General features: G+C 46.3%; 1 protein-coding gene across 4 annotated transcripts in view; it reads left to right on the top strand.

Annotated features, from left to right (window-relative positions):
• The window catches only part of NGEF (neuronal guanine nucleotide exchange factor), a 973961-nt gene that overhangs the window by 476217 nt on the left and 470493 nt on the right, over window positions 1–27251 (top strand). For all 4 annotated transcript variants that reach the window (XM_078666016.1, XM_078666019.1, XM_078666018.1 and 1 more), the window contains one exon: window positions 3659–3945. In XM_078666016.1, the coding sequence (XP_078522142.1) occupies window positions 3659–3945 (287 nt within the window). The remainder of the gene's footprint in view (window positions 1–3658; window positions 3946–27251) is intronic.

The following is a 27251-nucleotide window of genomic DNA, read 5'->3' as shown; positions in this document are numbered from 1 at the left end:
GCGTAGTGTTCACAGGTTGTGGACGCATGATGAGGAGACCGCATTGATCTGTCTGCTCATGGAACGGTTGGTATCCTGGGTGATCCGGAGGCTCTTTGCATGGTCTGCAGTGGTGGGTGTGGGGCCAAGTTCAGAGGGCCAACAAGAAGCATAGCAGAGAGAGCAGTTGTTGCAGAAGATTAGGACTTTGGTTTTGTCTGTGTTGAGCTGGAGGCAGTTGTTTTTCATCCAAGCAGTGACATTGCTCATGCAGTTGGCGAAGTTTGCTTTGGCAGTGTTGGTTGAGTCAGTAAGCAAGAGGATGAGCTGTGTGTCATTAGTGTAGGATACTATTGTTGAGACCGTGGGCTCTGATAATGTCTGCAAGGGGGATAATGTAGATTTTGAATAGTGTTTGGCTGAGCGACGATTCATGATGGACTCTGCTGATGAGTTTCTTGGGTTCTGAGGTGTAGATGGGAAGTCTAACTCATTGAGTTGTGTCCGTGATGAAGGAGGAAATTTTCTTGAGGGCCAGTCTTCAGATACCCAAGTGGCGAAGCTTTGTGATGAGTAACTTGTGGGAGACCGTATTGAAAGCTACAGAGAGGTCGAGGAGGATGAGTGCGGACACTTCTCCTCAGTCGAGGATGCTTGTGATGTAATCGGTGGCCCCAATAAGGGCTGTCTCTGTGCTGTGGTTGGTGCAAAAGCCTGATTGAGAACTGTCTAAGAGTTGACGGAGTTCTGGGTGGTCTGCGAGTTAGGTATTGATGGCTTCCTCCATGACTTTAGCTGGAAAAGGAAGGAGCTAGATGGGTCGTTAGCTGTGGAGGGTGTTGGGATCCGCTGCTGGTTTCTTTAATAGGGCATTGAATTCCTCATTTTTCCAGCAAGACTGGAAGGTGGCAGTGGTTATGGAGGTGTTGATGATTGCGGTGAGCATAGGGGAGATGATGGTTCTGCAAAGGTTGTGTAGTTAGTAGAAGCATGGATCTGAGCGTTCCTGAGTGGATGTCCTTAATCAGGGCAGTGGTTTCTTCATTCGAGAGGGGTTTCCAATTGCTTAGCTGCTGTTTGGCATTGAAGAAGGTGTGTGGCTAGTTTGTGGAGTTCGTATCGGTATGATGTGGGTCAAATGTTTTGTAGATTTTAACAATCTTCTGTTTGAAGAAGTTTGAGAGGTTGTTGCAGGGTGCTTGGGATTGGATTATATTGTTGGCAGCTGCAGGATTGGAGAACTCCTTGACGATGGTGAAGAGCTCTCTGCAAATTTTGAAGCTGGCTTTGAGTCTGAGAATTAGGGCCTTTTTCTTTGCATTTTGTAGTTGTTGGTGGTAGAGGTTGAGGGCGGCTTTGTATGTGGATCTTGCAGTGGTGTTTTGTCGAGTCTCAATTTTCTCTCAAGTTGTTTGCAGTGGCGCTTGGACTCCCTGAGGTCGTTAGTGTATAAACTGGGTCATTTGTTGTTTTTGTAGGTCTTGTTCCTTGTGGGAGCGGTGTGGTTGGCACAGTCGGTGATGCATTTATTGAAGAGCCCAATGTTGACATTGAGGTTCCCGGTGTGGTTGGGTGGGCGTTTCTGTAGGGTCTGTGTACAGTTTTCTTTGGATATTTTGCCCTAGTGTCTTAATAGTGTTTTGTATTTTTTTGTGGGATGGCTTGGTGGGAGGGTATCTAGAAATGTATGATGTAGTGGTCAGACTCTGTGAGCGCGGTTATGCGGGTGGTGGTGATCCGGTTGTGGAGGAGAAAATAGGTATGAGTGTGTGGCCTGCTGTGAGGGTTGGTCCTTGTTAAGCTGCGTGAGTCCAAGGTTGTTGAGACTGTGGTGGAGGGTCATGGAGTTAGGGCCTGTGGTGTCTTGCAGGTTCAAATTGAGGTCATCGAGGAGGATGTAGTTATTTGATCTGATGTAGGGAGGAGGGATGAAGTCTGCTATGTGGTTGCAGACTTTTCCGCTTGAGGTCTGGGGGATGGTAGGTGAGGGATCCCTTAAGGGTGGCATTGTAGTCCATTCGTATTTTGCGGGGGAGGTGTTCCATGAGGTTGGTGCCCGAGTCCTTGGAGATGGTGCAGTCAATAGTGTTTTGGTAGATGAACATGAGTCCTCCGCCTCGTTTGTGGGTTCGGTCCTGGTGTATGATTTCATAGGCAGGTGGTGTGGTTGCAAATATGTCCGGGTTGGAGGCTGAGTTGAGCCATGTTTTGGTCAGGAAGAGAAGGTGCTACTGAGGAAGTCCCACATATCGGTGGAGTATTTCTCGAGGGATCGGATGTTGGGGAGCATGGCGGACAGTTGCTGTGGGCTGGTGGTGGCTTGCGTCAGTTGTTTGGAGGTGGTGATGTCAGCGTCTGAGGTGTCATAGGTAAAATCATTATCAGTGCAGGAGAAATATCCTACCATGGTGCTGGGAAATGCACGGCAGCAGCATGTTTGCGAGTGTGTGTTGTTGAGGTCGCAGTGGATGGCGGAGTAGTAGTGGCGGCATTCGTTGGCTCTGGGTGCGACTGCGGGTGTAGTTTTGCTTTGGATGGTCATGGGACTAGGGTTCCTGGTGCCGGGCGTGGTCCAGGCACAGACAGTCTTGCCCTTTTGTAACTGAATTTCTGTAAACTCGTGCTCTAATCCAAAGAAATTCCACCTGCTGCTGACAGAATCCCACCCCCAACCCCCATTCATATTCCATCATGCACCCAAGTCAGTGGAATTGGGTCCCTGCCTTCTCAGGACAACTTAGAATAACATAGAGGAGTCGGCCTGGTTTGAATACTCCCTTGTACCTTTATTAACGCGTTATGAACCCTGAGTCTCATCTTCCCTTCACTTTCCAATTTAACTGGACCCGTACAAGTTGGCTGGGATCTGGACATTATCAAATACATTGGCAAGACATGTTATTTATGTTACTACACAGCAACACATACCAGCAATGCATGCGGACTATTGGCTTACCCTCTTAATTAACATAGAGATTGTTCTGCAAGCAAACTTCTCCCATATAGTTCATCCAAGCTTGTTCTCTGCAGACAACACCTAGCACTGTATATCTTCTTGCTCTCTATGCCTAACTGACTGGAAGCCAAACATCCAAAATGTAGGCTCTGACAGCAAACACCAGCAACAAATGCTTAGACTATAACTATGCCCAGTGCTTACTCATCTTAGAAGTTTGCTCACTAGTGAAATCCCTTGTACCTCTCTTTGACACTTTGTCCGCCCATCTCTTCCTAATTTGAATCCTTGTAATCTTTAGATGCATTTTTGCTTCCTGCCTCAAACAGCTTACAAATAGGAATCTGAGCCCTTGGTCTGCCATGACACAATTACTATAACATGCAGTCTTGGGATTATTAGCAACTGACCCCATGTTCTTGAATTTGCCCCACATTCTTGGTTGCACCGAGACGGTGAATAACTGTGCCATATAGCACACATCTAAAGACCACCCTCTTTTCCAAAGTAAAGGCAGCCACTCACAGTACAGATCGCACAAACCTGAAGCCAGAACCTCACACCCCTGCACCCTTCTTCAAATACTACTGCTGAAAAACCATAATAATAAATCTCACGTTTTAACAATTTTCTGTACACTGCACACTAGCACAACATCACCAGTGTGCTAAAAACATTATATTCAGGTTCAAATATAATAATATGCCTACTGTTTTCCAACAGAGCTGTTGTACCAGGAATACAGGGACAAGTCCACCCTGCATCAGATTGAAACACGGCGGCAACAGGATGCATATGGTCAAGCGCCACCTATCCAGCTCTCCTCAGATGACTCAGTGAGTCAGGTGGAAGCATCCCCCCTGAATACTCAAGGAACTCAAAGCCTTCCTCCCAGCCGACTCCTCAGCTCCAACACTGGCTCCGGCTTCAACCTTTGGCAAGACCTCCCAGAGATCCGGAGCAGCAGGGTCTTGGACATCCTCAAACCAGAAGAAGTCAAACTGCAGGAGGTAAAGGGAGGTCATTTATTCTTCGGTTAATGCACAATGTAACTATATCGAACTTCTTAATTTTTGGTACAGTGTTCCAGAGGGATTTTGTTCAGAGGGTCATTTTTATCTGTCACAGTATTCATATTGAATAGTCATTTTGTTCTCCATTGGAACAGAATTTCTGCCCGGCTTTTTCTAGAACAACGGTTCTTAACCATTTTACTTCCGTGAAACCCCCACTGAATCCTTACTGGAATCCGGGGACCTCCAGTGATGCTTTATGGGCAGCTGGGGACCCCCGGCACAAGCAATTTCTATGACTTGATCTTTAAATACAAAAACAAGTTGATCCCAAACAATTGCTCAAATGTTGAAACATTTTGTTTAATTTAACATCAAAGATATTTTCAAGATTGCTTCTTTATTTCTATATACTTTATTAATTTTAATGTAGCCAGTTTAACATTATTTAATTGCGTAACATAGTCACGGATCCCCCTGAGTAGGCCTTGCGGCCCCAGCGGTCCTAGAACCACAGGTTAAGTACTACTGCCCTGAAACATGACAAATACAGAGTATATTATTCGACTGCCACTATAGTTTTGTAGGGCTTAACCATTGTTTTTTGACCTGTGATCTTGGGGTAATATTGTTAAGCTGGCATATTATCCATGATGAGTAATATTCTCTAGGAAGGTGTAAATAAGTAACATTATTTACCTCAAGTAATATTCCAACATACTTTATTTCCTGGCACTGATTTCTGAGGTGCATTCTCACCTGACACTGTTTATTGATGGTCATTATTTTTTGCCACAATATTACGGAGAATAATTATTGTTCAGCACAGTATTCTGTGGATCATGTTTTTGCCACTACAATATTCCTTGGAGGGGGGCATTTGTATAGGGGACCACATATCTAGGAAGCATTGCCCGTCTGGAAGAGTGCTCTGGATAGCTTTTTGTGTCCAGTAGAGTATTTCTGAAGTCATTGATCCCCCAGCACATTAGTTATGAGAGGCATTGTGGTACGTATTCTCTTGGCGCAGTATTACTACGGGATATTGTTCAGGGGCGGCCTTAGGCATGTGCAAGCTGTGCACCTGCATAGGGCCGCCAAACCCCAGGGGCCGCCATGCCAATATATATCCTTAATATAATAATCCTCTGAGGATGGATACATATTTGCGTGGCGGTCCCTGGCAGGGATTTGTAACACCTTCCTGAGCTCCGGGGGGCTCCGTCCCACCCGGACCCCCTCTTCCGGGGCCCCTACCTACGCTCCCAGCCAAGGGCCGCCATGAGCCTAGAGCCGCCCCTGTATTGTTATTTGACGTAACTAAAACTTGAGGGTCAATGTTTCTACTAAAAGCAGAATGAGTTTTTTCGGTATTGCCATTCAACCACAAACCACTATTTTGCTCTGTGGGCGATCATTTGGAAATTCCTGGAAATGAACCGGAGGCTCTGTTGTTGTTTTATCGATTACTGGACAGCTTTTGATACAGTACATAGGGAAATGTTATTGAGTAAATCTGCTGCCTGGGCGCTCCCCTCGGACCTCCTTAGGGGTTTGCAAACCTTACATACAGACAATTGGGCTCAGGTCGTCCTAGATAAATCAGGCAGGCTATCTTAGAAAATCCCCATTAACAACGGCATTTGGCAGAGGGGTTGTCTTAGTCCCCTTGCTTTTAAGCCTATTTTTGGCCGACCTCCCAACATCTTTAAACCAAGTAAAGTCCTTCTTTCCAAAAGCAGGGACTCAGCACATTTCTTGCCAGCTTTATGCAGATGACTTGGTGCTACTGGAATATACCCCAGTGGGCCTGCAGAGGAAATTACACTCCTTTGAAGCATAGACTAAGAATAATCAGTTGAAGATTAAGTTAAAGAAAAACACGGTTTTGGTATTTGGGGAAAAAGTGAAAAGCTTCATATGGTTTCTATATGCTCAGGAGGTGGAAACAAGTACATTCTTCTAAGTATTTAGGCCTCACCTTTAAAAAGAACCCAAAATGGGACCAACATATGAATAGCATTAAGCAGAGATCCTTGTTACAAGCTAGCTGTTTGTCTAGATTTAACTGGAAATATGGAATTGGCGTGGTGGCCCCTGGGGATCGGTGGCCCTGAGCAGGTGCACAGCTTGCACATGCCTAAGGCCGTCCCTGGTGAGTGCGTGGTTGTGGATGGGGCAGCATACGGGAGATTGAGCACGAAAACACAAGCAATCCTGCAGAGAGCAGAAAGAAAAAGGTAGTTCCTGATGTCATCTGTGGAAGGATACAAGTCTTCTTATCAAAGGGTGGTTGCAGGATACAAGTCTTCTTATCAAAGGGTGGTTGCAGGATACAAGTCTTCTTATCAAAGAGTGGTATAGAGACTATGTATCAGGGGCAGGACAAACAGAAGAGGAGAAAGGAATGCTATTGAAGCAAGCAATTGATCTGAACAAGAAAGTACAGTCTTCAACAAGGGGCTAATCAAAAGCCCACTTTAAGTAATGGCGCTGTACCCAATAGGTCTTTCAACAACAGACGGCTAAAATCTGTCTGGGCCCTCTTTCCTGTCCTTCACTGACAAATAAACACTAATCTGGAGGCCAACGGAAGGGCAAACATTCGGAATGATGCGCATGAAGATGGTTACCTGACCTATCTGTTCACTGTTCAGAAGCACTGCCCCATGCCTGTACTGTAAGTGGGACTGGAAAAGGAAGGGGGATGCCCCCATACTTTGTTTTATGTTTTTGTGGGTTTTAGTGAATGAAACCATTTTAAGACCCTTGAGGACCTGCCAACAAGTCCCTACAAGGGAGTCACCAAAGTGGATGTGCATCGGTTCTTAGATTCCTGGTATCATTTGAATGTTGCTATGTTAGGAGCAGGCTCTTGAGAGCCTCGCTACTGCACCGCGGCCATTGAGGGAAGCAGCATTAGCATTGTCAACACACAGCAGCTGAGAGCTTGAGTCATAGGCTTTGAGAAGACTGGAATGGGGTTCTGATGTACAAGGTTGCCCCTTTTCCACCCCTAGACCTTCCAAAGGAACCAAAACCAGGCCCTTCTTGGATGAGTGGATAAGAGATGAATATGGTACATTGCAACGTGATGTATTACATCTCGTGCTTTTACAACGCGGTCGCTACAACTAACACATTGTTAGTTTGCAATGCATTTACATTGCAAGTCATTACAAGGACTTGCACTAGGGTGCGCGCTGGATTTAGGAATAGTATTATTTACAATTCCTACTCCAGTTTGCGCAACAGTAGGGAAGGGGATGGAATTAATTTCCAATATCTCAGCGCCCCCTAGTGCAAGTCGTTGTAATGACTTGCGATGTAAATGCATTGCGTATTAACAACGCCGTTGTTGTAACGACTGCGTTGTAATGGTAAAGCGATGTAATGACAGCGTTGTAAACGCTGTTTCCCATGGGAGATGATAGACAGTTTGGTAGCAATTGTTCTTCTACTGATTTGTTCAGTTTTTGGCTGTGCAGGAGCCTATCAGCCAAAATAACGTACTGTATGGCATAAAAGTAGTTCACCAAATAGTAAAAAATAAAAAAAATTGACAACAGATTTTATTTTGCTTATAGCCTTGGATATTGGTGCTATATTCATTGCTAAGCAGAAATCTCTTTGCTCGCTGCATCTGATTATTCTTTGTGGAGAAAGGCTATGAATTTCTCCAGCATACGGCTCTCAGTGTGAAATGGTTACTCATTAAATTTAGAGAATTAGTTTATAGTAATACTAAATATTAATAACAATTACAGTGTGTGCATTTCAACTTTTAGACATTTAGTGAACTAAAACGAAAATAGCACAATGCCGTAGCTTATGTACCTGGGGACTGTTCCTTACCTGTTCATGAAAACATTTGCATATGCGTTGTGGAAACAATGGTCCTGATTCACAAAACATGGAGAAGGGGTTGCAAACGAAGGGCTAAATGCACTTAGACCTTATCACAAACAGCGACCTGAACTTGATTATGCAATGTTGGACACTTGACTTTAGGGCACCCTAAGTGTATTACATGGGCACCTCTGTTGGTCTGCTAATTTCTAGACTCATTCCAGGTGGCCTGTCCATCCCATAGTGCCAGTCGATGTTGCTTGTGATGTTGAATTTGTCTTTTCATGCAGCAAGGATTTACTTGATGCCTATTTGCAGCGCGATTGTGAGGCTCTCCCTGGAAGTCTGTGAAGTTTGGATAAATTGGATTTTCTTTGCGAAGAGTAATCTGGATGCTGTAGGGATGTCCGTGCCCTATTAAAACAGACATCTTTTGTAGGGAAATCTCTGTTGGATTTCTTTCATTAAATGCCAGTGTCTACTCAGACATAATAGTAGTAAGAGAATAAGACTGCTGCATTGCTGTTCTTAACTTTGGCCCTCATTTATAATAGCCCAGATTTCTGTGTGTTAGGGTCCCCTTCTGAAGTTACTGGCAATTGGGGGTACCAGTTAATCTAGGTGGCGGATTTAATCACATGTGGAACCATGTGGCTCTCCTGAGAAATCTGGAATTATTTGGGGGAAGTAAAGCTTTCAGCAGCTGAAATTTCCAAGTGAAACAAAACAGATCTTCAGTTTTCCCCTGGGTCTCATGTTCCCTATGGGACTGGTGATCATATGCTGTTACTGTCCACCTCAGAATTGAGAGTTTCCTTGAAATCCAGGCCTTTGTTTGCTATAGGGACACATTTAACCATGTCCAGTTTGTCGTATGAGAGGCACCCCTTGTAGTGGATTTGCTAGTGTCATTGGTGTTCCAAAGGATGTGATCTTCTGTCCAAGGATGTCTTTCCATGAGGCAACTAGATCTAATGCCCTGCAGCAGGTCTCTCTGACTCTGACTACAGACTCTGCTCTGCCGCCCATGTTTGCTTGTGTTTTGCTGTTGAATACTGCAAATATTGTATGCCTTGTAAAATAGTCAATAAGTGACTGCGCCGCATGCATCTTTGTTTTTGTGCCTTTAATTTTCAAGTCTTATTTGCTCACCTCTTGTTGTTTTTCCTTAGTAGCCCGCTATTTGAGGAGCCGCTCGCTCCTTTCCCACCCGCTCATTCCCACCCATTTGTCTTCCTGCCACCCAGCCCCCCACCTCCCAGGACCTACTTAATGGAGGCCGCAGGGCCACTGCGCCACCGGCGTGCCAAAGACAAACCCGTCTGCACCTCAACAGCGCCCAGCACCAGGAACCCTGGCCTTCCGGCCACCCACAGATACTCGTCTGCAAAACTCCGACCCCTGATTCCCAGATGCCGGCACAACAAATGCTGCCTCGCATCTCCTTAATCAACAGTAGGACTGTTCACCTACAACCACTTTCTCTTCACCTGCATCTCAGGACCTCCCGCCCTCATGTAACTTCCACTTCACCGACCTTGACCACCCTGGAACCACTATGATGCCTCCCGCTCAAGGCAGATCCCACTGCAAACATGATACAGAAATCTGGGACACTATCACCACATTCACCCCCAACGTGATCTTCATCACAGAGACTTGGTTCAACCCCTCCTCCACCCTGGTCATCGCCATTGCAATGCCCTATGGCTACAAAATGACACACTGGGACCTCACCAACAAACACGGAGGAGACATCGCCATCATCCACAAGAAACCATCTGTTGCACCACCACCGAAGACAACATCACACCGATCATGGAACACCTCATCTTCCGACTCCACACCGAAGGCAGAACGACCATCAGAGGCACCCTCACCTACTGACCCCCAGGACCTCACCACCTGCTTCTGCAATGCCATCCCTGACTTCATCGCCCCACTAGCTATCGACTCCAAACACTACATCTTACTCGGCGATGTCAACCTTCTCCTCGACAACCCCACAGATACCAACTTCACCAACCTCATGAATGCATGAGCAACATCGGCCTCACCCAACTGGTTACTGACCCCACACAGCTCAGGACACACACATGACCATTTCATCACGGTGAAGGAAATGACCCAAAAAACGGGTCATTCGGGACCACCTCTATGCCTTCCCAGAAATGAAGAGTCAGTCAGACAGAGGAGAATACAAACCACATATTTATTAGTAATAGCTTTGCAACGGAGCCCAGTCTGACCTGTCTCCTGGGAGGACAGCCGAGGGACTGACTCCCCCAACTTGGGAGTAACAATTATACCAAACCTGCACCTTCAAGGGTCCACCCAGGCAGGAAAATTCCAGTTCAGGCCAGGATGAAAAAAAGAGGCACACAAGGATGAGTCATGTTACAGAGCCGGGATCAGGCTATCGACCCCAAGGGCACTCGGCTGGGGCCCACCATTCCAAGATGTGGGAACAAGCATATCCAACGGCAAAGGTATGCAAAAACAGATAATACATGCACTAGGGCAGCAAGATTTCAGCCTTGGGAACAGGAGGTGGAGGGGGCGCAGGAGCAGCGGCTCTGCTGAGGCAAGCACCATGAGACAGAAAGCTCGATCTTCAGCACGGTACGACTAAAAAATGGTGCCATCAATGCTAACATAAGAAAGTATACAGCTTGTAAGTACAAAAGGGGATAGCATTTCAGGCCTCAGCAACACAGAAATGAAATTTCAAATCTAGCAACGGCCAGCGGCAGAGTCAAATACAGTCATGTCACAGAATTCATCTCGACCAACCACGCCATGGTCCACTTCACTATCGCAGGATCCCCATGCACCACCATCAAGCCTCCCTGCTCCTCCCTCTACATCTGGAACAAAGTGACACAGTCCCATTGAACGGACATCCTTAACACCACTTGGCTAGAGCCTGCAACCAATCTGGAGCAGGCCGTCCAGAACTTTACCACCTGGATCACCAACTGCGCCAACAGAGTTGCCGCCATCAAGTCAGTTAAGACTTGCACACCCACCAATCAAGCCAGCTGGTACACACCAGAACCCAGGGCAATGAAACGCAACTGTAAATGACTGGAGAGAAGGTGGCACACTAGCAGAGACCCAATAGATTGAGCCACCTTCTACTCAGCCCTCAACAAATACCACCAACGCCTCAATGACATGGAGAAAGATACCCTGGCAAAGCACGTCGAAACAAGTGCCAATCACACCAAGAAACTCTTAAGCATCATCAAAGAGTTTGCCTGCCCGTTAGCCACTGAGAACACGGTCTGTCCTTTAAAGGAACTCTACGACACACTAGTGAACTTTCGACAAGATATCCACCATCTACAGAAATTTCGAACCCCAACCTCAACAGCCTCCTCACGCCAACGAACGCCAACTATGACCATCCGCTCACCGAATGGGAACAGCCCACCACCCAGAACACCACAGCTATCATGAACTCCATCCACTTTGGAGCACCCTCGACCCCTGCTTCCACCTCCTCTTCAACCTCAGGAGCAAGGAAATCAGCTGTCAACTTACTACCATTTTCAGCACATCCATCACCACAGCCACCTTTCCCGATGTATGGAAACATGCAGAAGTCAGACCTATCCTCAAGATGCCCACTCGTGACCTCAGTCCGATTTCCACGCCAACCACAGCACCAAGACCACCTTGATCATCACCACTAACAACATCTGTTCCCTCCTTGACAGGGAAGAATCAGCAGTCCTGATCCTCCTAGGCCTCTCAGCAGTGTTCAACACCGTATCCCACCACTCACTCATCAAGAAACTTCACCACATCGGGATCCAGGGTGATGCCCTCAGACGGATCGCATCTGACCCAGAGAATCGCCTGCCACCCTTTACCTCGGAACGAAATAGCACAATGTGCAGTAGCCCTCAAGGTTCCTCCCTCATCCCCGCCCTCTTCTACACGTTCCTGACACCCCTGGTCAACATTGTTGGAACCTATCACCTCAACATGATATCCTATGCCGATGACACTAAACTCATCCTCTCCCTCTCAGCAGACACCTCCAACACGAGCACCAACTTCTACAACTGCATGAGAAATATCACTGACTGGATGAAGACCAACTGTCTGAAGCTCAACACTTACAAGACCGAAGTGCTGATCTTTGAAAATAGCTCCTCCCCATAGAACGATACCTGGTGGCCCGCCAAACTCAGACCTTCTCCCACACCAACAGACCACACAGCCAACCTTGGAACATCCTGGATAGCAAACTCACCATGAAATGATAGATCAACACAGTATCTGCTGCCCCCTTCCACACTCTCTGCATGCGCTGAAGGATCTTCAAATGCCTCCTAATCTGCACAAGGAAAACTGTCACTCAAGTCCTAGTCACCTGCCGGTTGGACTACAGCAACGCACTGTACGCAGGAACCACTGCCCAACTCATGAAGAGACTCCAGACGATACAGAACTCAACGTTCAGACTCATCCTCAACTTGCTCAAACAGACCCATATCAGCCCCACCCTTGGAACCTCCACTGGTTCCCCATCCAGAAAAGACGTCAATTCAAAATGCTGACACACACCTACAAAGCACTCCATGACTAAGGACCAGCATACATCAACCAGCCCCTTAACTTCCACCAACCTTCTAAAACCTTTGCTCCGCCCCCCTCGTCTTCGCACAGACATCTTGCATCCGCCAAAGCTTCAGTGGAGGACATTTCTTCTCCCACCTCACCGCCAAGTCCTGGAACAGCCTTCCCCCCCCCCCGCCAGCTCTGGTCAGCTCCCTCTCTAGCGAAATTCAGGAAGAGACTCAAGACCTGGCTTTTGGACTGTACCTGGTAACCTAGCACCTGAATACCCTTGCGGGTGATTAGTTGCGCTCTACAAATATGGATTGATTAATTGATTGATAAGCTAAAACGAGATTCTAAAGAACTGAAGGATGTGATAAATTCATTCATTTCCCTGTAATATTTTGGGACCAAGACAGATACCTATTGTAGCTCCAGTCCTAAAACATTTTGGTATAAATGTTTCTCACCATTTCATTTTTTTCAAATTAGATCAGTTTTCTGTGAGTATAATGGTGGAACGAGGGAAACAGGCTTGGCACGGACAACCGAATGGTTGATCGTCCAAACCAGACATCAAAAAAGACTCTTTATTCAAAACGTGCCTGTATTACTCAACCCACAAGAAAATATGAATCAACATAGAACAGGTGGTAAAAATGGATCAACTATAATTATTTTTTTAATGAAATGGTTTAAATTGTTTAGAGCACAACTTACATATTACTGTTCATTATGAAAGTGTTGGCAGTATAGTACAGTGCCACAAACAACCCCTGAAGTGTGAAGGGATTGTCAGTCTTCAACTATAGCCAGGTACGACCCTGCCCCAAATGTTGTTCTCTCTGTGCAGACATCCTTTATCTCAGTCACTAACTCCTTGCCTCAAGGAACCTGAGGCTCAAGCCTCAACCTGATGGCGACCCGGGTAACTGTAATTCTAGATTATGCTGTAGTGTCACCTAATGACAAGCTGGTACACACAGCTGCACCTGGCTTGCTGATCAGTTTATTATGTGGCTGGGCTGTCACTGTTGCCGGCGTCACACCCTGAGACCTCACTGCCCACCACCTAATTATATCTGGTCCCAGAATTCTGAAAATCATGTTTAAAAAAAACATTAAACACATGCTACACTAACTAACTATTGTGCTTATTTTAAACTGTTTTTTAAAAAAACACAAACAGTAGGAGAACCAAACCAAGGCCTGGTTTGGCTGTAAGAGCCCTACTTGAGGCGAGCCTTTAAAATGTCCGGCATGTAAATGAAACCACAGGGATCATGTAAAAAATATGATAAAATCCCTTCAAAATTAAAAGAGAGGTTTTTTTTAAACATGCGAGAGCGTTTAAAGATTAATTTAGAAACATTGATGTCCTCCCTCCCCATGACAATGCTGCCACTACTGTTCAAAGGGGCAAGGCAGCTGTCATGTGAATCCTATATATGGGCTAGATTATTTTTATGTATGAATCAACATTGTAGTCTTTAATCAATTCCAAGAGGTATTTGTTAAGCCTGGGCAAATTTCGTGGAGTTCCGCTACTCCGAACTCCGCAAAGTGCAAAAAAAAAGCTACATGAAGCACCGCAAGAGGTGGAGTGCGTTGGATAAATGCTGTTCGGGTGATTATCAGTGCCAGGTGTTTGTCTACACTGTGCAATCATTGCGAACTGCACCATGCACAGCGCAAGCGGGTGCTGCTTCCTTTCTGCCGCTCTCGTAGATTTCTACTCGAGCGGCAGCTTTCTCAAAGCGAGCGGACAGTTTCATAACGTGAGCGGGCGCAAGCATACGTGACCACTCGCAATGAGAAATGTGACCGCCTGCGTTGAGAAATCTCGCCAAGAGGTTCATTTTCCACGCTCTCGCTCGCCAACTTGATGTTGACGATCACGAACAAGGAAAAATCTGGCCGGGATGTGGATTTTCCACACTCGTCAACTTGACGTTGACAAATGCGAGGGAGGGAAAAAAACTCTGCGAGCTCCGTGTAACGCTGAGTTTGGAATGCTCCACAAACTCCGCGAGCGGGGCTGAGTTTACCGCCTTAGGTACGGTGTACAGTTGGAGCGCACATATTTCAAGGTCCTCTCATATGCAACAATCAGGGAAAAAGAGACTTGGTGAAAAAAACATATGTGCCTAGGATCACACAATCTGGTCAAATAGGGAAGTAGGAATTGACCCCAGATTTTCTGGTTTCACATTGTGCAATTTAGCCTGTTTATGAGTATTTTTTTCTCTATTTAGCACCAAAGATCCCAACTGCAGCACTTACAGCTGCCAAATCCAAGCCTGAGATCCACTACACTCTTCATACATTTCGACATGCTCAGATCGTCTCAGTTGGTGAGTCCACCTATAAAAGATCACTGTAGAGCTAGCAGTCTTTGACCAGTTATCTTCCTATTTTTACCCTACCTTCCTTTACCTTTCTGGCAGCCTCTGCTGATGTTGCTACTGGATCTTGAATGAAATGCTTCAAAGCGGCATCTTACTAAATTTGCCACCCTGAAAGTGTGTACCAACACATAAGGCGCGGAGAGGCCAATGTGTGTATGTTCACATTATACAAGGAATGGAAGGCGAGCCAGAGCAGCACATCATTCCTTCCCCTTCTCCCTCCGACCTCAGCACACACAAGTCTGCAGAACGGGTGTCTCCTTTGTCATGGTGAAGGCACGGGGAGGCAGTTGTGATTGGACCTAAAAATTAATGTCACCATCTCTGGCAGCATAGAAAAAACCCACAACAGTAAGAAAGCACCTTTTTGTTTGACACATTATTTGATATCCGCTCAGGGTGATAACTGGATATTTCTAGCAAGCCTTGATAGCATTTTACCCAGGCGCTGAGCCTTTTTATAGGACGTGCTGCCTTTTTGTTATCCTGTTTAATTCCATTAACTGCAACCATAAATAATGTCAGTCCTCTTTAGCAGCCAGTGTCTGCATGCAAATAAGTCCATTATAGAAATCTCGCTTGAAGACATTGCTCATAAAGTCGTAAGTGCCTCTTTAATGGAAGCATTGTGATTGATTGCAAACAACTATTGAATTTTACTTGTTTAATTGTTTGAAATGGACAAATTGCTTTCCTGACCGATTTAGCGTGTTCTTTTTTCCGTTAAAAAAATTAGTTTGGACCTTTGATATTTTTGTCCTTTTTAAAATGTTGTACCCCAATTTGTTTCTTTTTTTGCTAAACACAAGGACGTGTCAAATAGATCTGAAATCCGATAATTTCCATGTTATTTATGGTTGAACGTAAATTCAAAATTTGCGAACATACGTGACAAGAATTTTCAATTCTAATAAGGAGACGGAGGCAAGGATTATTCTTCTCATTTCTTTACTGGTAATTTTCTCAGCAGCCAATAAAGATATAGAAACCAAATATACTTCAATACCCATGAATACACTCTGTGTCACATGACCAACCATAGAGAGTATCCCCTACATAAATTCCAGTCCTGAATACAGCATCCTCTTTCTTTGACAAACATTAAACAGTCAACAACTTGATCCTGAAGAAACATCTGTAACGTAGAAGAAACCTCTCCTAGCCGAGATAACTTGCAGCCCAACGGGACTCCTTAGAGCAGACTTGGTTCTTGAACCAACGTGTCGCAGTAACTTCCGTGAAAACGCGAAGATCTTCCAAAAACATAGACCACCGTGCTCTACTTGAGATCAGCTCCTGAAATTAAAAGGATAAGACCGTAACATCGTTCGCCCTCTGATACCTCATCAAAACATCAGAAAGGGAAGGGAAACATAGGAACATATATGCAGTATGAATACTCAAAAACCATACAATGCAATTTACAAAATACAGTACAAAATGCAATACATGTCTCTGGGTGGGATAATCCTCGCTTCTGTGTCCTTAATAGAACTGAAAATTCTTGTCACATATGTTTGCAAATTTTGAATTCTATGTCCGGACCGGAGGCTCCCATTATGCTTGTTTAAAGCGTAGCCACCACTATGGATGCCACATCCACAATAGGTTTTCAGATGACCAATTTGCTGCATTCATAATATCTGCTAGGCTGCCCCTACAGAAAAAGCCTTAGATGCCATAGCTCCCCGAGCTGAATGTGCTCCTAATTTCGAGACATCAATACCCGCTACGCTCATGAGCCAACATACCCATCTAGACAAGAGAGCTGGAGTCACTGGGCAAAAGGGTTTTTGTAGCGCAATCAACAATTGACCCCTCATGTCTTGCCAAAATTCAGCGGTACTCACCTCATAATCTTTTATACATTGTACTACACACAGTTTAGGGTTGTTAGGGAAAGCTGGGTAAGCTATTGAAAAGGTATTACATTTAGTACGTCTTGTAATTACAAAAGTCACACCCTCTGGGGAAAACCTATGACCTGCTGGATCTAAAGCACGGATATCTGAGACCCTTTTGCATGACAATAGGCAGAGTAGCATAGTCAATTTAACGGAAAGCTGTTTTCTTGACAGATATTTATTGGAATGACTATCCTCCAAGAATCTCAGAACGGAGGACACATCCCATAACTCTGAATATTTGAGACAAGGGGTTTGACCATCCGGATACCCCTGAGCAGTTTACAGATCAAAGGATGCTCTCCTGACGGTTTGCCATTCACTGACACGTGACCAGCTGAGATGGCGGACCGGAAATTATTAACTGTTCTATAGGTTAGGCCCGAAGCCACGATGGAAGCTAGAAAGTTTACAATGAAGGAGACGTGCTTTAGAGGGACCCACATCCTGTTGAGAGCACCAACTACACCATTGTTTCCAAGCCAAAGAATATTGCTGTGTGTGTTAGATGATGATGCTTCGCTGATAAATCTGACAGCGTCTTGCGAAAGGCCTGGAATCTTCCTTTGCATTGTACATAAGATTCTGTCTGCTAAGGGTCCCCCATTCTACATTCCATCATCTCCCCTTACTACCCCATTAGAGCCTTGCCCTCTGGAAATAAATGCATGGCAGTAGTCCCTAGAATATACAGGTCTAGGAGTGGGGGAAGACAATTCTCCTACATTGCCTCCAAGCGCTGGAATGCTCTTCCAATCCACATTTGTTTGGAGGAAGACCTTATGTCCTTCCGCAGACAGCTGAAAGCATTCTTGTTCCCGGTCATCTAAAGCCGCTCATCTGGGTGGGTTTGGTTCCTAGCGCTGGGAGACCTTCGGGTAGCCATGTGCTTTACAAGTGCCAATTAATTAATTAATTGATTCATTTATTCATTCAGCTGTCCCTGAAATTCACCATGCTACTAGAAGGAGCTGCCCTGATTCTCTCAAAGGATGCAGAGCCTTCAGAGGATCCAGCAACAGGTTGCACCGCTGTGGAAGACGGTTTGGCACAGCACAAAGCAACTCCAGAAGTACTGCGCTCTCCATAGTGGAGTGATCAAAATCAACTCTGATTGATGTTGTCTGGTTCGTGCCAGAACCCTGGAAATCATCACGAATGGCTGGAAGGCTTAACATAGACGTCGGCCATACCTGTAGAAACGCATCTGTGGCAAGAGCTTCCAGATCCGTATGCCAGCTGTAAAATGCCGGGAGTAGCCTGTTGAGACGTGATGCGAACAGGTCTATCTGACAGGGGCCCCAAAGCTGGTTCACCGACTGGAAAATCCGTGGATGGAGTCTCCAGTCGCTGGAATTCCCTAGGTGTCAGGAATGCCAATCGGCTGTCTCATTGTTGCAGCCCAGAAGGTTCTCTGCTATCACCAAAATTTTGTTCTGAAGACAAAAGTGACAAAAATCTTTGGCAATCTATGCTAGAATTCAGGATTTTGTCCCCCCAGCTTGTTTACATGGTGTATCGCTGACACGTTCTCCTTGCGAAGCTGGATACAACAGCTCATCTTTCAGAGGAAAGGCAGCGGATCGCAAAGGAGCCTGTCAGGATTTCCAGGCAATTGATTTGTAAAGCAAGTTTCTCCTGTGACCAGCGCCCGCCCATGAAAATTCAGCCGCAGCGGTTTCCCCAACCGCACCGGCTGGCATCAGATTCAATCAGTACATCCGGGGTAGAGCCGAAGAGGGCTCGACCGTTCCAGGACTCCATGTGGTCCAGCCACCACAACATCTCCAACCTCGCCTCCTCTGAAAGAGGAATCTGATCTGAGTATCCGAGGCCTTTCTGGAGATGTCGAATTTTGAGCCGTTGAAGTGGCCGGTAGTGAAGGGGACCCAGGAGGATCTCATGAATTTAGGAAGCTAACAGCCCTACGATCTGGACTACAGATCTCAATGACACACTCTGCTTGCACAAAATCAAGCTCAACTCTCTCTTGATAGACCAGATTTTCTGGGCTGGCAAGAGGACTTGACAACTCCTTGAGTCGATCAGGAAACCCAGAAATTCGATCGATTGAGTTGGAACCAAGACCGATTTTTGTGAATTGACGAGAAATCCCAGACACTGTAAAAGATTGATTGTCCATTCTAGATGGGTCAGCACGGAGGACAGCGAGCCATGATGAGGATGTCGTCCAAGTATATAATCAGATTAACCTCGTGCTCTTAAAGATTCTTCTACTGATCGGAGGAGTTTCGTGAAGCACCAAGGTGCTGACAAGAGGCCGAACCATACTCCCTGCCAGTGGAACTGGAGAAAATTTCGATGAGGTTCGTAAATGCAAACAGACAGATACGCATCTTTCGGGTCCAGACGGACAATCCAGTCCCCCTCCTAAAGGATGGTCACGTAGAAGATGAATACCCTCCATCTTGAAATGCCGATCTATTACCCATCCATTGAAATCCTTTAGATTTAACAATAGCCTGGATCCACCCCCCTTCTTCTATACCAGGAAGATCCTGCTGTTGAAGCCTCGGGGATGAAAATCCGTGGTCAATATGGACCCTTTCTTTAGGAGAGAATCTATCTCTTCGGAGATGCAGACCTGATCCTTTCAGGAAAAATACATCTGGTGTGGAGGAGAAACCTGAGAGTGAGAACTCTAAAACTCTGTCTTGTAACCCTGCACTGTCTCTAAGATCCATGCATCCTGTGAGATCGTGTGCTAATTGTGCAGAAAAAACGGTATCCTGCACCCAACATTACTTCTGTGGATGGAATCAGACTGACCTGAATTGACGGTATCTTGCTGACCGCCCTGATGTCCTCCATATCTGCCCTTCCTGAATCCGATCTTGGCTCAATGGCTCGGGTAGAAGGAGGAGTTACCAGTGTAACTGGAGTCTTGGTAACCTCCTCTTTGTTGCTGGTACTGACCACGTGGGGCGCCTTGACCACAACCATGGCCGAACGACCGCCCTCGGTATCGCCCGGCCCTGCCAAAAACTGGGCGGAAAGCATGCTTAAGAGATCCATGGGCCTTATCTAGACCACTAAAAGTGGCTACAAACTTTGTCAGCTCCTTAAGGAAGGGTTGACCAAAGAGGAGGCCCTGAGCCAGTGGACCCGATTCGGAAGAGGAGAGCTCAGCCAATTTTGGATCAAGCATCAGAAGGATAGAGCGACGTCTTTTACTGGACATGGCGCAATTCGCATTACCTAGCTGACAGACCGCTCTTTGAGCCCATTCAATTAATTCATTCGGATCAATAGCCATTGCGGACTGTATGGCTCGAAAGCCCAACTCCAAAATCTTAGTAAGGGGACCTGTTAAATCTAAACGTTTGTCTTGGCATGATCTCCGTGCCCGGTCAATGCCCTTTTCATGCTCCTTGGAATAATTCTTAAGATAAGTTAGAATAGAAGGTTCCACCTCTTGCGTCTCAGCCACCTTATCCGCCAAATCAGGCCTTGGGCACTCTGATCTGAGTCTTGCTCTCACATCTTTATTGAAAGCCAGTCGAATGTGAGATTGAACATACTCTGCCACTTCAGGAGATGGAAGCCAGGAGGTGGGATTTGGATGCACAATCTCCGCCGGCTCAAAAGTTAAGAGCTTGGGTTGTGAAGGTGCATCAACATAACGCTCCTTTCTCAGTTTCTTGGAGGGTCTAGAAGTCTCCTCCTGGTCCGATACTTGGTCAGAGGAGGTAACATCACCATCATCCTGAGGTAACTCAGTGATGGTTGCTTCCTTAGTGGAAGTGCCATAATCATGGTCAGAAGCCATTGCTTTGGCCAGTTTCACAAAATCTGCCGCATGATGATTCCTGGACCCTTTCCCACTGGCACTAGGATGACTGCCTGAAGCGGGGACCGAGCTCTGCTGTTTGACATAGGTAATCAAAAGACGTTTTAGTGGCTCTATGGCCCTCACCAGGGTCTTATTCACCGAGTGCTGGACTCCAGCGTCCAGTGCATCCACAAGGTCCTGCTCCATGGACCCAGAGGGCTCCTCATCATAATATTCCTCCTAAAAATAATACTCTGAGATTATGTTGCACTAAAGTGACACACTTTCCCACAGGAAGAATTGCCTGCCCCTCACACGAAGGGTTATTGTATAAAGGCAAGAACCGGTAATCAGAGGGCCAATACATTTTTTTTTAAATAATGAAGTCAGGATCCTTGGATCCCGCCTAAATAAAAATAAAAAAAGCAGGCGCTCCTGAGCTTTGTTAGTAATTGGACTGGATGGGCCAGGTCCCGGGGCATTTGCATATTATAGGAGGGGAGCACTGGCCATTCCCCTGGGCTTACTAATGCCCCGGGGACCACTACCTCCCCAGAGCTTTTTTTAAAATGAATTCTGGAGAGGCCCCTACTGCCTCCTCCACTGCCCGGGGACCACCACCTCCATGGGGCTTATTTATTTATAAATGGAGGAGCCTCTTGGACCCCCCAGCCCCAAAGACCGCCACCTCCCCAGGGCTTTATCTTTAAACAATGCAGGGGCGCAAGGACCCCCCCACTGCCCCGGAGGCCACCACCTTTCCGGGACAAAATTCAAGCATCGGGGTGCAAGTGTGGCTCCATTCCTGGAGCCATAGATTGCCCAGGGGACCATCACCCCCCAGGGCCTGCTCCTTCTATGTCCCAGGGTACCTTCACACAGGATATAGCTGTTTACTATGGCTTGGCATGACCTTTCCTGCTCCCGCCAAGCCCTAGCAAACTGTGCTCCACTTCTAGCAAGCAAGAGCATAACAAATGCTCTTGCTTGCTGGAAGTGGAGCAGAATTGCTGTGTTAGAAAGGGAGCTTCATGTTCACAGCTGCCTCTCTGTCAAAGCAAAGCCGGCTCCTGCAGATGTCGGAGAGCCGGCAGGGACCGCGGGGCCCTTCAGGCTCCCCCACAATCCCCATCATTGGTACGTGGGTGTCGTAGATGGGACAGGACACTTACAAAAGAGGCTGGGCCCCAGGGGATGGGGTCCCCGGGCACGAAATCGGCCCGGGAGTGGAGCCGCATGGTACTCTTCCCCTTATTGATAAAAAAAAAAAGATAATTAAAAGGACGGTGCTGTAGCTGAAATCAGCCTCGGGGAGGCTCCCTATAATTTAAAAAAAAAAAAAAAAAAAAAGGCCAGTCTCCATTGGATGGGACCCTGGGGCCCAAATAGGCCCTGGGAAGGGGGGCACATGGCCCCCCTTCCATAATAAATGAAAAAATAAAGCTAGATGACCCATCCCCTTTCACCACCACCCTGCAAATGCATTTCCTGGCACACTACTAGTAAGGGATGAAGTCCCCTGGATGGTGTGGGTCTTTGGGGGCTAAAAAGCACTACTGTTACCTCCAGTAAGTCCCTCACAGTACGATTGTTCAGAGGACTTTGGAGGCTATACCCCCTTTCTCCACCACTCTGCAAATGCACCTCATGGTGCACTACTGGTTGGGGGTTAAAGTCCCCTTGGATGCTGAGGGTCTTGCGGGTCAAGAACCCCTCCTGTTACCTCCAGTAAGTCCCACATAGCGGAATTCCTAAGAGCTGGTCAAATGCCACGCACCCTTTCTCCACCACTGCGCAAATGTGCTTGTTGGTGCTCTGCTGGTTGGGGGATGAAGTCCTCTTGGATGCTGAGGGTCTTGCGGGCCAAGAGCCCCTCCTGTTACCTCCAGTAAGTCCCACACTGCGGAATTCCTGAAAGCTGGTCGGAGGCCCCGCCCCCTTTCTCCACCACTCTACAAACGCAACTACCAGTTTAAAAAAACAGAGAAATTCACTTTAAAAAAACAAAGGTTACAAGGATGTTATAGTTAGGACATTTGAAAAACCTTAGAAATTCACTGATAAAACCAAAGGTTTCAGGGACGTTATAGTTAGCCCAATATTTCACTTGTACAAAACCAGTGAAATTCAGCAGTTATAGTTATCTAAGCTAACTATGACTTACACCCCTGCAATGCATGGCTTATGACCTCACATATTACATCACTCATGACATGGTCAGTGATATCACTCATGACATCATCCACAGAATCTCTCAGACACCCACTCATACACCCACATAACCACTCACATACCCATTTACAGACCCAAAAGAGTACTCACACACCCAGCCACTCATAAATACAGCCATCCACTCACTCATATAGCCACTCACACACTTACTAACTCACCATATAGCCACCCATACACCCACCCACCCACCCACTCACTCATCAATGCAGCCACTCACACATTCAATCATACAGACACTTATACATCTACTCATACACCCTTACAGCCACTCACACACCAACTCAATCACCCATAAAGAAACTCACACAGCCACTCACTCACCCATACAGGTACTCTCACACCCACTCACTTAGCCATACAGACACATACACTCACTTACCCACTCACACATCCACAGAGCCACTTATCCATTTACACATCCATACAATCACTCACACACCTACTCAATCACGCTTACAGCCACTCACACAGACATTAATTCTCCAATACAGCCACTCACATCCACCCACTTACCTTGACACAGACTCAAACACCTACTCAATCACCCATAGAGCCACTCACACTCCCTCACCAATGCAGCCACTCAGAAAGGCACTCACTCACCCATACAGCCACTTATAAAGCAACCCACACACCTATGCAGCCACTCACACAGCCACTAACTCATGAATACAGCTACTCACACAGCTACTCATTCACCCATACAACTACTCTCATACTCCCTATCACATCTATACAACCACTCATACACCCACTTACACACCCATATAGACACTCAAACATCCACTCATGCACTGATGCAGATAGTCACACAGCCACACACATGATATGTTAGACATAGTATGACTGATTACTAGTAGAGAAAGAATAGAAAGTTAACTTGTGCTGTACGTTAATATATATCTTAAAATCTCACAAACATTATTGAAATACTTACACTCACTGGATGATGTCATGAGTGATGTCATTTGAGATGTCATCAGTGATGTCATGAGTGATGTAATATGTGAGGTTATAAGCAGAACATTGCGGGTGTATACTATAGTTAGCTCAGGTAAATATAACTGCTGAATTTCTCTGGGTTTGTACGAGTGAAATGTGATCCTAACTATAATGTCCCTGTAACCTTTGTTTTTTTCAGTGAATTTCTATTGGTTTTTAAATGTTCGTTCCTAACTATAAAGAACCCTTTAACCTTTGGACTGAATTTCTCATGTTTTTTCAATTTTATTTCCTGACTGTAACCTCTAACCATAGTATACTGGGTGTGTGAGTGGCTGCATAGGTTGGTTAGCGGGTGTGAGAGTGTCTGAATGGGTCTGGGAATGGGTGCATACGAGTCTCACTGGGTCTGTGAGTGGGTGCGTAAGTGTCAGGGTGGGTGTCTGAGTGGGTGTGAGAGTGTCTGAGTGGGTTTGTGAATGCCTCAATGAGTGTGTGAGTCAGTCTGTGAGTGAGGGCGTGAGTGTCTGAGTGGGTCTATGAGAGTGTGTGTGTGTGTGTGTGTGTGTGTGAGAGTATGTCTGCGGTGGGTATGTGAGTGGGTCTGTAAGTGGGTATGTGGGTTCCTGAGTGGGTCTGTGAATGGGTGTATACGTGTTTGAATAGGTCTGTCAGTGGGTGTGTGAGTGCCTGTGCATGTGAGTGGGTGTCTAAGTGTCTGTGTAGCTGTGTCAGTAGCTCTGGGCCACAACAGAACTGCAAGCACCCCTTTGTCCAATTAGAGTCCACAGTTTAGCACACAATATCTACCCAAGTGAAGCACTCTCTACTGGTTACTTATTAAGTGCTATCATCTGGGTAAGTGTCCAACGCGTATTCTACACTACAGCTATATAATGGAGCATAAGTAAATTTCACCAATGACCTAGTGTGTGTGTGGGCAATGTGATTGTTCCTTGTTCATCTTTATCCAGAAATGTGTGATAACGTGAATATTCCTATAGAGAAGACAATGATAGTACAAAGAGGTAACTCTCCACCAAACAAGGGTCCTTCTTCTTAACTATACGAAGTAAGTACTTCTTTCTTTGGTGGAGATGTACTCATATTCCGCGACATCAAGAGCGCGTCAATAAAATCGATGAGCTGTCCTTTATCCTGGCAAAAGGAGGGAAGACCGTTGCATACTAATAAGGTGAGCTGGGTGAAACAAGCAACCTTCCAAGTAATTTTGCACATTTGAATACTCATAGTAATTTAAATGGAGAACCATGGACTCTGCTCTCAGCAGGGAAGGACACGAAAGAACCCACTTGTTACAGTCACTACAGATTGCGGTTCAATAGATCAATGATGCATTCCTCTATGAAAAATGTCCGATCATCTTTCAATGTAGAATTCCAGAGAACACACACTTGCTTTGCCTTTGCCTTTGTCAAGCCCCGGTAGTCAGGATCATTTGCCCTTTACAGAAGTGGTGCTTCAATTGGGGCACCTGCTATGTTTACATTTGTAATTGCTTCCCTTAGAGGTTTGATGTCTGAGAACTGAGCATCAGCCCTGGCAAATGCCATGAATCAAGAGTTATACTGGCCCATTTTAGTGCGTGTGTCCACATCACAGCAGTAAAATGCTTTAGTCACGCATAACAGCTCCCACGGGACCACTCTAGTATGAGGTACACCAAGGCTGCACTTCATGAAAGCAGCCAGTGTAGCGCTTTTTAAATTGCCTTGCTCTGTCAGAAGTGCCTGAAGCACTGCTGCTGCTGCCCAGAGCCTCTCATAAATTGTTTCTCATTAAGCCAGACATGACCTCTGTGTGTGTATTTTTTAGGTCTCGCGCCTGCGATGCATATGGCGAAGCCATATGCCATCGCGCAGGCGCGATACTATTGCTGGCGGGTCTGCTTCCCAGGAGACAGGAGATGTCACGCGCACGCTGTGGAAAGCGATCGGCGCCGGCCGCGCGCGCGCGTTTCCCAATCTCCTGTCTCTCTGGGAAGCGCCGTGGCAGGCAGCTGAAGCGCGAGCCGCCTCAGGAGGGGGTCTGCGCGCGGCCGCCTCAGTAGGGGGGTCTGCGCGCGGCCTCGTTACACTCCCTTTCACTTGTGTGCACTGAAAGTGAAGCGAGGTGCGTTTAGCCCGCAGGTAACGTCAGCAGCCGCGAGACCTCCAGCAACAAGTCTGCGGGGATTAACGAAGCCTCTCGGTCATTAGCGCCGGGTAAAAATATGCCTCCCCGGGAGGAAATCATGGCCGGGACTCCTCACACATTTCACAATGAGCTCCCCAAGCAGCGCAGGGCTCCGTCGTGTCGTTTCGGGAAGCCAAGGGTGTGAACAAGAACGAGATCTGGGAATGCATATTGCAACTGCTTGACTTGCTCACTGATTCTGTGGTGGGTCAAACTATATTCCAGAATCTCTTCTAATAGGATGGAGTCCTCATAATGCATTGTCTGGTCCTATGTACTCACAGTCCTGCATGCAGTGAGACCTATGCACCCATGAGTCCCAGACCCTTTGCTTTTCATCCCTGCGCACACCGCCATGCACATTCAGGCACTCGGGACTCAAACATACAAGCATGCAGACAACAAACCTACATCAACACACATACATCAACACACACCAGATTTGCTCACTTTATTGTATTGGGTGCAAAAGTTTTCTAAAGGCTTTGAAATCCTGCAGGCAGCAGCTATCTTCAAACACTACATAGCACCTAAGTAATATAATGTTGGTATGAGAATTACTGCAGCTTTGGGGTACACAGTTGTGGGAAAAATCCATGGATGTAATTAAATGCGAGGCTATTTCAGTGCGGTGCACTAAAGTAGTTATGTATTGTTGCATGTTCAATTCCTTATTAGTTATGCAAATGTTAATAATTTCCTGGCCGTACTTGGTTTGTGAGGGCGCGCCTGTGTATGTTATTGAGGGTTGACGTCAGTTTTCTTCGTGTAACTGTGCAGTTCTTCGATACTGATTTTGCACCCCTTGTGTTCTGTGAGGAGGTACTTTATTCCCATCGCTGCACTGTGCTTCAGTGTGCATTAGTTGCCCCCTTGACTTGTCCTCATTATTTCTTTGTTGGTGTTCTAGTCCTTTGGAGGAGGGAAGAATGGCTTCAGCAGGGGGTGGAGTGGCATGTTCTGCCTCTGAGCAAGGCATCGTTTACTTCCTTCTTCACAGCCTCCTTGACGCTGTCGGGAAGAGCTTTTTTTAGGTGACGCTTCCTGAAGGATTGAAGCACTGTATACTGTACTGCTTTTCTTTTCTTTCGGAGCACAGTGCTGATTCTTGGGGCATGTTTTTTTCATTGTTATATTGTGCATTTATATCTTCTCACTCCTGCTCCTCTTCTCCTGTGCATTTCTCCTATTCTACTTTCCTTCCACGTGGGAGATCCTTGAGTGCTTAATTTAGGTCTCAAATGCAGCCAGACCGTTTCATCCATTGGTCTGTTATGTTAATGCTCGCATTTTCCTTACACCCACTACAGCATGAGACAACTGGGCAGCCCACTGCAGCCATTGCTAACTTTACTGTGATTGACCCCATCACAGAGGGCACATCTGCCCACAAAGTAGTTCCTTTCA

The sequence above is a fragment of the Lissotriton helveticus genome, chromosome 11 (assembly GCF_964261635.1).
Source record: "Lissotriton helveticus chromosome 11, aLisHel1.1, whole genome shotgun sequence".
NCBI classification, from domain to species: domain Eukaryota; kingdom Metazoa; phylum Chordata; class Amphibia; order Caudata; family Salamandridae; genus Lissotriton; species Lissotriton helveticus.
Note: the sequence above shows the minus strand (reverse complement) of the source record. Positions and strands in the feature narration are given on the sequence as shown.